Here is a 12,834-nt window from a genome sequence, read left to right as displayed (position 1 = left end):
CCAACGGCTAACTAAAATAGGTTCAAGTTAAAAAACAATGTATTCACAAATTACTTATTTTAATGTCTTCTTATGCATTTTTTAATTAAATCGTATTATGACCAAAAGCTGTCAACAAATTAAAATGTACGGAAGGGTAAAAATAACGGTTAACGTGGGGATCCATGCAAGTCGTCGACTTCCGAAGCGATGGCGGCGGTCTGGGGCGTTTAACTGCGGGACGGACAGACAGACAGGTTAAAATGGATTCTATTCATTCATAAATAAGGTTCATTTAAAAACCAAACATATTTAGTGCATAATAAAGATCGTCTATTTGTTTTTAGCGTCTTTATGCGTCATTCTAACCCATATTGGAAAGGTACTACAATTTCTACACGGATTAAAAAGTTTTATGTAGATATATAAAATAAAATGATCAGAGGTGTAAATTTAATCTGAATTGGATGATCCGTAAACTCTCTATGAAGGTACTCGTAATAGCGTAAATGTGTCTATGTACTATGCGTATGATACGTATCATCGTGATTAAACAACTAGTAGAGGTCACGATGAGAGGGTATGGTGGCCTTATGTTTTCGTTGTCGGTTTTTTGGCCACACAACCAAGGATGTCAGTGAAAGGGTTAGCGATGGCGACGAGCTCTACACTTCACGTCCAGTGCTCAGTGTACGCTAGATCTTGTTAGTGAATTTACACAAAATGTCCTTGATATCCTTAATTATTTCGTGCAACTCAAGCAGCGGCGACAGCTTCGACATCCATCTTGGTCCAACTACAAATGAACACTGAACGTCGCCATCGTGTAGGTTGCAATCATAGAATCCCAACGACCATTCGATGGGCCAGCGTTGGTCCAATGCGTAGTTTTAGGATAAGTTGTTGGCTGCAGTAGTGGTGGTATGTATCAGTCGCGAAGAATGAAAGGACATGTCCCTAAATGGGCCTTTATTATTTATAATTTATAAGCAGGTCGATAGTATTTTTTACGAATAGAAGATACAAATTGCTTTTGAGAAAATAATTTTCAAATTTTTTAGAACTCGAATTAATTAGATAAATATATTTTTTTGTTTCGCTCCCTTGTCTACAAATTAAACGTAGACAGTAAAAGTGTTCAAAATAGCCAATAAAAACACCTGAAATCGAATTCATATCCGGTGTGTAATGTCATGTAATATTATCAAATGTCAATAAGACACAAGATAAAAATTGAACATTGAATCGTAGACAGAGAAGAATTAAACTTAAAAAATCCTTAAATTGCTTTAAAAATGCCATAAACGTGAAGATCACTGACATGCGAGTTACAAGCATGCTGGCATTATATAAAATCTTAATTAATGTTGTCAGCAAATGTGTAATGAAAAAATACATTTTATTTAATTAATTTAAAAAAAATGCGGGTTCCAAATTTTTTTTATTTTTGGTTTTAAGCCCTATATTTTATGTTCTTTTAAGATAAAAATAATTTGTTATGCTTAGTTGACATTCAGAATAAAGACCCAGCCTCCATAAAAAATTGGGACATGTCCTTTTCTCGTACGTAACCCGTTTATGTGGTTTTTTTAGTCTGAATGTGTTCGACTAATTGTATGTTTAATTATGTATGTCCTTAAAAGGTAACCCAATAGGAATTGGGTTGTTAAGAACCATCGCCCCTGGTACGTATAGGATAGTAACTCACTTCTTTTTGTTCTTAGGCTGCGCGCGCGGCGGCGTGTTGGGGCGGCCCATGTTGAGGCCGGAGTACAGCTTGCGTTTGTCCGCCGGCTTCAGAATCTGGAACGAGCACATGAGCGTCTCGTCCACTGACATCAGCGCACCTGCGACAACAAAAACATAACAGTTGAAATCACGTAAATGCGAAATTTGGCAGGGAGGTAGCAAATAATTAGTAGACGTGCGCTAAGAACGGATTTTACGACAACGCCGGTCTAAGGGCTGTCGCAAGTTTGAATGAAAGCATTAAATATTTTGTGTAACAAACTTGAAAATTTGATAGGGAGTAGTTACGTTCACTAAGCTTCGACTCTGCGAGAGACAAAGTCTGGTTTTACTAACTATCATCTCCATCCGAAATTTGTCTACACCATTGGATAGCTAAAGGACCATGGTGCAACTTCACCATCTGGTGCGCGCGGCAGATCAGGTCGAGCCCGTGCTCCGGTAGCCGAGCAGTTGCCGAGGGAGCGAGCGATCGTTACCCGCGTTGTCGAACTCGCCGCAGTAGTTGGGCGCGGAGAAGAGCGTCACGAGCTGGCGCTTGGCGAAGAACTCGTAGCCGTCCTCCACCACCTGGTGCGCGCGGCAGATCAGGTCGAGCCCGTGCTCCGGTAGCCGAGCAGTTGCCGAGGGAGCGAGCGATCGTTACCCGCGTTGTCGAATTCGCCGCAGTAGTTGGGCGCGGAGAAGAGCGTCACGAGCTGGCGCTTGGCGAAGAACTCGTAGCCGTCCTCCACCACCTGGTGCGCGCGGCAGATCAGGTCGAGCCCGTGCTCCGGTAGCCGAGCAGTTGCCGAGGGAGCGAGCGATCGTTACCCGCGTTGTCGAACTCGCCGCAGTAGTTGGGCGCGGAGAAGAGCGTCACGAGCTGGCGCTTGGCGAAGAACTCGTAGCCGTCCTCCACCACCTGGTGCGCGCGGCAGATCAGGTCGAACTCGTGCTTCGATAAGAACTTGCCCACCACCTGTCCAATGTCAAACGTATTTTTTAAAGTGAAAACAGTTTTGGTCTCATATATAGTAATTTTGAAATAAAAACTAATTGGGTTCTACAATGGTAGAGACAGTGGTGGAATGTGCATCAGCTTGTACCAAAAAGACAAAAAAATATATCTTCTAGTGATTTCTTCCCGATTGATAACTTGATAATTTATCACATTATTTATTTTATATACATTACATTAGAACGTCCATCAGCTGGTACTGATGTTCTCTCTTTTATCTTCTATCTATATAAGAAGGTATTTGATGACTTTAGCTCAGTTGTTTGTGAGGCAGCGTAGACACCGTCACGCTGCCAGTCGCATTAGTGATTTTGTGCAATAATGTTTTGTGTTGTAATTATTGTTTATCATAAATTGTTTAGTGTGGGCATGGAGAACATGTCGGACTAGGAAGGTGAGTTTTGATCCATTATAAAGGGTACCCTTAAACCTACTCTCAAAATCACAAGGTGTTTCCTCTACCACAAAATAATCATTGTCGCTGCTACCCGTCAAGTCACAATTATTCTGGCCGGCAGTTGGTAGCGAGGTACTATGCCGTGCGATTGTACTTTCCACGCGCACAAGACGCGGGAATCGGCTCGTAGTACATTTTGGGTAACTCAGAAGCTTGTAACAAACCTCAGCGCCGAACGTAAAGCTGACCCCACGATCGTTCTCGCCCCAGCCGGCCGTGTCCTTGTCGGGGTCCGACCACAGCAGGTCGCACAGCAGCCCCTGGTCGGGCACGTCGGTCGGCCGCATGATCCGCCGGATCTGCTCCATGGCCTGCAGGTCGGGCGACAGACCGCCGTGGCAGCAGAAGATTTTCTCGTCAACTGGAAATTAAACGACATCATTGTTGAGGGCTGGGATTAAACACACACGGTATAAACTTGTATAAGACGGTTTTTGTTGACTCTTTAGCGGATTATGGAAAAGTCGGTTAATATTCAAAATGGTTTGTCTTTGGTTTGTGTGTTTTTAGAATTTAAGTCTAATTAGTATGTACACACGTGAATAATTACCTTAGTGAGTTAATTGTATTTCTCATATAAGCGAATTTAATGTAATTCTTTTGAGAAAATAAAGATCTTAAACCAGAAATGGTTGTCAAATGTGACATTATCTGTGTGACACCACATATAGTGTCACGAACTTATCTGGCCTCTATATTTTCTTAAACTATTCACCGAATTAGCGTTAGAAAGTATACGCGACCAGTACGCAAAAATTATGTAGATTTTCCAGAACTTTATTTTGTTTTACGTTCTGAAACCATAAACACTATGAGTGCGTTCTGGCCTTGAATACTTTCAATATACGCACATACAACACAATACTCGTGTCACAAATCATTACTGTACTGGCAACCGATAACCTATCAACAAGTGAACTTTCTCCCTCGAGAAATTGTTCCTGCGCAATTTTATTATCAACGGTCACGTGTAACGGAGTGGAGCTATTTCAGAGCGTTTGTTTTTAAAAGCCGTGGAATAATATACAGTCCATTTTTCATACTATCCCGACTTAGATCAGTTTTTAAAAAGGAGGAGGTTCTCAATAATACGATGCGTATGTTATTTTTTTAAACAATTTTGAAAATTCTTTTTTTGTTTGAAAGAGATTACTTCCAGATTGGTCCCAATTCATTTTCATGAAAATTGGTTTAGTAATTTTTGTGAGTTTTGTGTACTTTGAAGTCGGTTCAATTATTATGTTATAAAGATTATTATTACCAATACACTAGTGAATAGTAACTATGTTTTCTCATGTGCTTATATTTATGGTTATTTATGGTTTACAAACGGTTTAAAAAAGTTCATGTTTTAGTAACATGAACTTTTTTAAACCGTTTGTTTGTCCGGGCCTATCTTTGGAACGGCTGAACTTGAAGTGATTTTAATGGGACTTATTCCTATTACCTTTCATTGGAAAACAGAGAAGGTTATCGACTAACATGTAGGCTACTTTTTATATCGAAAAAATCCATGGTTAACCCGGGGATTTGTGAAAAAATAATAAAGTTGAGTTAAACGCATATCCGAATTTGAACTTTTAATCTCTGTCTAGAAGAAATATAAAAGACGTTTGCAAGGTGAAATAAACAAAGCGTGCCAATCTAATGTCAACATGTGAACATACAAAGGTCTGCGAAACTATCAAAAGGTCGTGCAATTAATTTGTTTATGTTGTGACCTACATATTTTATATCTGTTAGTAAAATAAACGTTTACGATAATCGAACTATATCATGCTGATTTCTTTCCGCTCTACGGCAGAATCTAAACTAATATTATAAAGCTGAAGTGTTTGTTTGTTTGATTGATTGAACGCGCTAATCTCAGGAATTACTGGTCCGATTTGAAAAATTCTTTTAGCGTTAGATAGCCCATTTATCGAGGAATGATATAGGCTATATTTTATCCCCGTATTCTTACGGGAACGGGAACCACGCGGGTGAAACTACGCACCGTCAGTTAGTATACCATTATATGAATTTGACCCGTAAGCAGTGAAACAAAGTTGATTGTAAACTAACATGCAATAAATGAATTCGTATTTCTTTGATCTCTCTCCAACTTTAATAAACGTGATGATTTCCTTTACGAAGACCGAGTTTTGGGAGTTTCCCAACACCTGCGTAAGGAAGTCGCTGTCTAAAAATAGACGAAAGCACCCCCTTGCTGACGTCAATGCGTTTGTTGATCGCACGTTTGTTAACGTGAACACTTGAGCAGCTGCTACGGGTTATGCTAGCCACAAACGGTCAATTATTCTCATGTTTCTGTAGCACCAACGACTATATATATATTTTTTTTTTTAGTCTCTCAATATTCCTGCAATCTGCCTTGAGACATTCAGCGGGATTTTAAGTATTTATATTAAGGCGTGTTAGGTGCAAAATCCAGTGATTTGCCCATATATAATAATGTAGTGTCTATTTCATGACATCTTGTGGTGCTCGTCTCTTGAGCCTTTTGAAAGTTGTACCAGGTTTCTTCATCATTAGGTTCCTTGCAAGTTAATTTGGATGTTTACGAATACGCTTTTGGTAGACTATAATTGATCGTGTGTTGGTCACTGCGTACATGACTTGTATAGTATGCCGCGTAGCTACTGCCGTTTGCTTTTCAGAAACGTGAAAATAATTGACCGTAAATGGCGACCTTTAAACGATATTTTCAACATTCTATTGTTAATTTTTTCAAGATCATCATCATTACAACCCATATTCGACTCACTGCTGAGCTCGAGTCTCCTCTTAGAATGAGAGGGGCTAGGCCAATAGTCCACCACGTTGGCCCAATGCGGATTGGCAGACTTCACCTTTCCTTCACCATGAGACACGTGATATTTAATTTCTTAAAATACACACAACTGAAAAATTTGAGGTGCATTCTCCGGACCGGATACGAACCCACACCCTCCGGTATCGGTCGAAGGTAGAGGTCATATACACGCGGCTATCACAGCTCTTATTTTATTACGATATTAACCTGAAATTACAATTCCTCTAAACTCTCCAATTTCATTACGACTTGTAAAACCCGGCCAAGCTTTGATGTAATATGAATTAATTAATTAATTAATTTATTTATTAATATTTTACATTTGTGGACGCCATGCCGTTTTCCCGTTCCCATGATCGTAAAGGGATAAAATATAGCCTATATTTTACTCCTTATAACTCATAAATAACGGCTTTCTATTGGTAAAAGAAAAAAATTATTGGTAAAATTTCAAAATAGATTTAGTAAATCCAGAGCTACTAGCTCACAAACTTTACCTCTTTACAATAATAATAATATTGGTTTAATTAAAAAAAAAAATTAGATATAGGTATAGAATGACCCGGACGTGTGTAGTGTAGGTATTGCATAACGTTTACGTACTATTTCTACAAACGAAGTTCAAGTGAATTCCGCTATATTGTGACCTATTTTCCCACACCCAGTTCTATACACTTAACATCCAAATCAACACTTCTACACTTGCAGAAGTGTTCAAGAACCTTGACCGACATATGTATAGGCCGCAAACCCCCGTATAACCCGTAAAAACAAAATGGAGTCACGAACATTGAATTTCTGCCGATATTTTTTTCATTATCATATATCTTCTTCTAAATAGGTAAAGTTTGTGATGTTGTAAGGGGTAATTTTTGGATATGTTGATATTTTGAAAATTCTTTTACCAATAGAAAGCCTCATTATAATTTAGTGTGTGTGATAGGCTATATTTTATTTATCCCCGTATTCACACGGAAACGGGAACTAAACCGCTACACAAACACGGATGAATCCGCATTGCAACTGCTAGTATATACTTCTATACTAATACATATTGTAAAGAGGAAAGATTTGATTGCTTGTTTGTTTGCATTGAATAAGCTCCAAAACTACTGCCCATTTGAAAAATACCTTCGCTGTTGGGAAGCTACACTATCCCCGGGTGCTATAGGCTATATTTTATCCCTGTATTCCTACGGGAACGGGAACTATGCGGATGAAACCGCTATAAATCAATATTTAATCAGATATAATGTCATCTTATCTAGACAACAAATGCCTACAAGTAGATATGGATGCCGGAACTCATGTCATAGTACGAGTACGGTACATAATATCTACCGATTATTTGTAGATATAAATAATCAAAGAAAGAAGAAATCATTTCTAAACTAACATTATAATGATAAAGATTTCACTTGTGTTTGTTACAATTTAACAAATGTTTTAAAAATTCTCTTCATCATCATCATCATTACCAACCGTTACTCGGCTCACTGCTGAGCTCGAGTCTCCTCTCTGAATGAGAGGGGTTAGGCCAATGGTCCACCACGCTGGCCAATGCGGATTGGCAGACTTCACACACGCAGAGAATTAAGAAAATTCTCTGGTATGCAGGTTTCCTCACGATGTTTTTCCTTCACTGTTTGAGACACGTGATATTTAATTTCTTAAAATGCACACAACTGAAAACTTGGAGATGCATACCCTTTCACTGGGCTATCACTGCTATTCACTGGGCTATCACTGCTATTAAAAGAAAGAATCTTTAACCATTAAAAACACCGAATATATAACAGTTTAAAAGAGTACGGAAACCACGCAAGTGAAACCACGTGGTGGCCTTAATAAATAGCTTTATTTTCGGAAAATGAACTATTTTTATTAGTTATAAATAGTAAATATTATGTAAGTCTAATTATTTATTTTTATAAAGTTTTTAAAAATTAAAAAAAAATGTCTAAATGAATGAGAAATAAAGGTATCCATTTTATCATAATGTCTTAATCAGACATTTCAAAAAACGTTTCGTTTTTACACACACTGATTAGAGGTTAGGTACATGCTTGACTATTTCTCAATAAAATGTTAGTTAAAAGTAAAATTATTATTTTAGATGTAAAATTCTGTCCAGACCTATATCGATTGATAAAAATCTGTACATCAAAAATCACGCAACAACACCTTTAAAAGGTTAAAGCTTTTAACGTCGAAAAATAATTCAAGGTTAAACGGAACGCTGTAGTCCAAGCACGAAAGCGCCCTTCATATTGTAAAGCTATTACTGTTATCAGCACTGCAGTGGTTCCGAATGTAACGAGTGTCGCATCGATACAAAGCCATGTTCACAACATAGTTATATAAGCCAATGACAATGAAAGGCGTGGGGTGTGTGTGTGTGCGTGTGTGTGTGTGTGTATGTGTGTGTGTTGTGTGTGTCATTGTAGCACGATGTTTGTTAAGCTTAGCTCAGCACGGTAGAGATGTTTTTCAGCTTCGCCTCATTGCAAAATAGACAGCGCGAGTGCTACAATCGCTAGTTACGTGCAGTGGCATAAAATACTTTTTTATGCGACATTAATAATAAACGAAATATGTCGTTCCACGCATGATATTCTATTACGTATATAGTAGTACGTATTATGAACGTCATACAGGCAACTGTACGTACTGCTATCGTGAATCGCGGCAACTTTCAACAGTGAAACGAACTGTCACCCGCACCATGCTACAGCACACGAACTGTAGATCAACAGGAGAGATCGCAATCAAGTATAGGATTAACTTGTTTTTAAATAAAAAATGAATGAAAAGAAATGAATTTCAGTATTAAATACAAAAATACAAAATCTTTATTAGTTAAACATGTTTTTTTTATAAATTACTTTGTTGAAACCTTCCTTTTTCTTTCAGAAGGCCTCAAAAGTATTAAGATAGTCTCAAACATCTTGTTCGTGGACTCCACTAAGTTTAAAGGAAATACTTGCGAACCCGTTGTAGGCGGAAGGTATGCAACTCACAATGGTTTTCCTTCCTTGAGACAATAGCTCTGTCTGTCTGTCGACAAGTCAATAGAGACACTATACTTGTAGTGATATAGGTAATACGTGTCATGTTCATATGTATATAGATCTACTATTGTTTATTCGCGCTTGCTATTTGTATAAATAAACGTAGTTCGCACCAGTAAGAAATGTTGATTCAAGGTAAATATTAGTAATCTAGACTAAGACCTAGATCACGTTTTAGGTACAATAGCCATTTAAAAAGGCAAGTGTTACATTTATTCAAGGCTTAATACTAGGTAGGAAGTTTGGAAAAAAAAAAGAAACTAATATTCTAAACGAAAGTTAAGTTAAAACATCAAAGGCATTCTATTGAAAAATCAACTCATCTAGAGAGAGAGAGAGAGAGAGAGAGAGATTCTTTGATTTTTATTGGATAGTTTGATAGATGATTTGGTTGGCAGTTTAAACTAATTTAAGAATTTAAGCCCCCAGAGATTCCCAGTTTACCAGCAGGCTTATTTTTTTTTTTTTTTTTTTTTTTATTATTTTTTTTTTTTTTTTTTATTTGTTTGCTAAACTGGCACAAATACTTAATCTAACATATATTAAAAAAAATAGCTTCTCATCCTCACGTAATTGTGCCTACTTGAAGCAAACACAACATGCTTACATAGGGTACAAAGCAAATTATTTACTTACTGTAATCAAAAAGAAAAAAGACAAAGAAAAAAAAAAGACAAACAACAAAAAATAAATGCGAAGAAGAAATCCATTTAAGGAAACCTAGTCTTAATACTGCTAATTGAGTCACTGAAGATATCTATATGGTCTCGGACTGAAAGGACTCGAAAGATTGCATGCGGTATATTGGACTATGCTGACCAAGATTGGTCTTAGTACATGGCAAACAAAACGTTTTACGGTTATGTAGGCGGCTTCCTCTGCGAGGTACTGTAAACTTTAAGCGTTCAAGCAACTCTGGTGCATCAATGAGACCTCTCAAAATCTTGGCCAAAAAAATTACGTCTGTAATTTTTCTGCGCTCCATGAGTGATCTCATTTTGTAATGCTTAAGGCGAGAGTTGTAAGAGAATAGTTGCCTACATTTCAGGTCCGCGTATGACAAGTGATAAAGAAAACGTTTTTGGATGCGTTCTAGTTTGTCACTGTGCACTTGATACCCTGGACTCCATACCGTACTACAGTATTCCAGAATACTGCGAACAATACTGTTGAAGACGAGTATTGACAAATTAGAATCATTGAATATTTTCATTTGTCTATATACCAATCCCGATATCTTAGATGCCTTGATGTTATGTGTTCAACATGTTCACGAAAATTTAACTTAGAATCTACAATGACCCCCAAATCCCTAATACTAAAAACTTCTTTAAGAGCAAAATTATTAATTTTATAATCATAATTAGTTGTTGTTTTCTTTCTGGTAAATTTAATGTGGTAACATTTATCTATGTTCAAAAACATGCCATTTCTAGTGCACCAGGAATAAATCATATCGATATCGCCTTGTAACTTATCTGCATCGTCTTGGCTATCAATAGTTTTGTATATTTTTATATCATCTGCAAACATTTTGAATTTTGAGTTTAAGTTTAAGGCCAAATCATTTATAAATATTAAAAAAAAGGTAGGACCGAGATGTGAACCTTGAGGAACACCTGATGGAATATTACTTTTGTAGGATTTATAACCATTGACAGCAACAAGTTGCGATCGATTTTCTAGATAAGACTCGCACCACCGTAATAATGAACCATGTATACCTAAGTACTCAATTTTTTTAATTAAAACACTGTGGTTAACCATATCAAAAGCTTTGCGAAAGTCAGTGTAAATTGCATGTACTTCTCCAGCAGCGTCAACAGTTTCAGCGACATCGGATATATAGCTAACTAGGTTAGAAGCTGTAGATTTATGAGGACGGAAACCATGCTGATGTGTATTTAAGCAAGGAGCGATATGGTAATAAATCTTTTTTTGGACAATACTTTCTAAATTTTTTCCACAAATAGATAATATTGATATGGGCCTGTAATTTTTAATATCTTTGGGATTACCAGACTTAAAGATCGGTGTGATATACGCAATTTTCCATTTGGTTGGGAATATACCGGATTGTAACGAACAGTTATATATATGGCTCAGTGGCTTAGCTAGCAGAGAAGCGCATCTTTTAAGAAAAAATGGAGCAAGAAGGTCTGGACCAGGTCCTCTATTTGAATCTAGAGTAGATAACTGCTTTAACACTTCATTTTCAGTGACTCGACAATCACTAAGTGGTGTACCGGAAACAGTGTTAACTAAAAGTGGCATAGAGTAATTAACAAGTTGAGAGGTGCATGATTCCAGATATACTGATGCAAAATGCTTAGCAAAAGCGTCGCATATAGCTTGGCCTCCTTTAGCTATATTACCACTTTGCATCATTTCATTTGGAAGACTATTAGAACCATTTCTTTTTTGTTGTTTGAAGTACCTCCAAAAGTAGTCTGGATCTTTACGTATATTTTCTGCAATGCGTTTTTTAAAATTATCATAACATACTTTAATCATAACTGAACAACGTTCTCGCAGTAGCTCGTAGGTAACTTTATCCATGGGGTTCTTATATTTCTTCCATTTGTGATGAATTTTTGCTTTTTCTTTTATTGCTTTTAATAAAGGAGCTGTATACCAAATAGGGTAGTGTAAATCGCGTGGTTTACGCATTGGCGTATTTTTATATACAATAGGCATTATTGTCTCATAGAAAATATCTAATTGGGCATCGACTGATTGTTCATGATATAATAATGAGTACCAGTCAACTAGGTTTAGCTCATTAAATACACTATCATAGTCACACAAAAAGAAGTTGAGAAAAGGAGTACGGGACAGTTTCATATAACATTCATTCTTGGTGATTAGTAACTCAATTTCTAACGGTGGGTGATGATTATCGGGTGTAACCAAACCATTTACTTCCTTACATTCATTTATACAACTAGCTTTATTTGTAAGAATAAGATCTAAAATGCGGTTGTTTGTGTTTGAAATTGAATTACATTGTTTAAGATTGTTAAAAGTCATATATTCAAGAAACAAGCTGTCGATATGACTACTAGTATGATCAGGTACTAAATCACGACTGTTATTATCTCGCACCCAGGAAAGGCTGGGCAAGTTGAAATCCCCTACGATAAGAATTTTTGATTCTAATATTGTTTTATTATTAAATATATTGGTAATATTTTTGAAAAAGCTTTCAATATATTCTTCTTTAACCGGTGGTGGGAAATAAACACCGCATATATATATGAAAAAACTATGACTTATTTTGATAGATAACCATAAGTCCTCACAGGCTGATTCCCACTCATATTTCCTCGTAACTTCATATTTTTTATTGATACCAATAGCTACACCACCACCATCTTTTTTTAAATTAGTAAGTGAACAAGAACTGCGATCTCGTCTGAATAAAACATACCTGCTATCAAGTATTTCATTATCAAACACCGTATTATTCAACCAAGTTTCGGTCAAAACTATTAAATCATAGTCATGCTGTAGGACCGCCGAATAGATATCTTCAGTTTTAGTGCGCAAACCACGAACATTTTGATAAAAAATATTTAACAAGAATTTTATTGTCAAACAATGTTAATACGTGCTTAACATAAATAGTAAATAAAATTATGCTACTTAATATTATTTAGTGTTTCATTGTTTTTTATCCACAATGCTGCGGCTTCATTATTTTTACGAACAAATATTCGACCATTTCTAATCCATACAAATTCATATTTTTTTTCTTTAGCAG

General features: G+C 36.7%; 1 protein-coding gene across 1 annotated transcript in view; it reads right to left on the bottom strand.

Annotated features, from left to right (window-relative positions):
* Positions 1-1,683: 1,683 nt before the first annotated feature.
* LOC112048418 (serine/threonine-protein phosphatase alpha-2 isoform) overlaps positions 1,684-12,834 on the bottom strand; it is a 31,907-nt gene continuing 20,756 nt past the window's right edge. The window contains exons 5-7 of the mRNA XM_052882976.1: positions 3,350-3,546; positions 2,542-2,689; positions 1,684-1,826 (exon numbers count right to left, since the gene is read on the bottom strand). Coding sequence (XP_052738936.1) covers positions 1,684-1,826; positions 2,542-2,689; positions 3,350-3,546 — 488 coding nt within the window. The remainder of the gene's footprint in view (positions 1,827-2,541; positions 2,690-3,349; positions 3,547-12,834) is intronic.

The sequence above is a fragment of the Bicyclus anynana genome, chromosome 8 (assembly GCF_947172395.1).
Source record: "Bicyclus anynana chromosome 8, ilBicAnyn1.1, whole genome shotgun sequence".
Taxonomy (NCBI): domain Eukaryota; kingdom Metazoa; phylum Arthropoda; class Insecta; order Lepidoptera; family Nymphalidae; genus Bicyclus; species Bicyclus anynana.
This window is presented reverse-complemented; position numbering and strand designations above follow the sequence as displayed.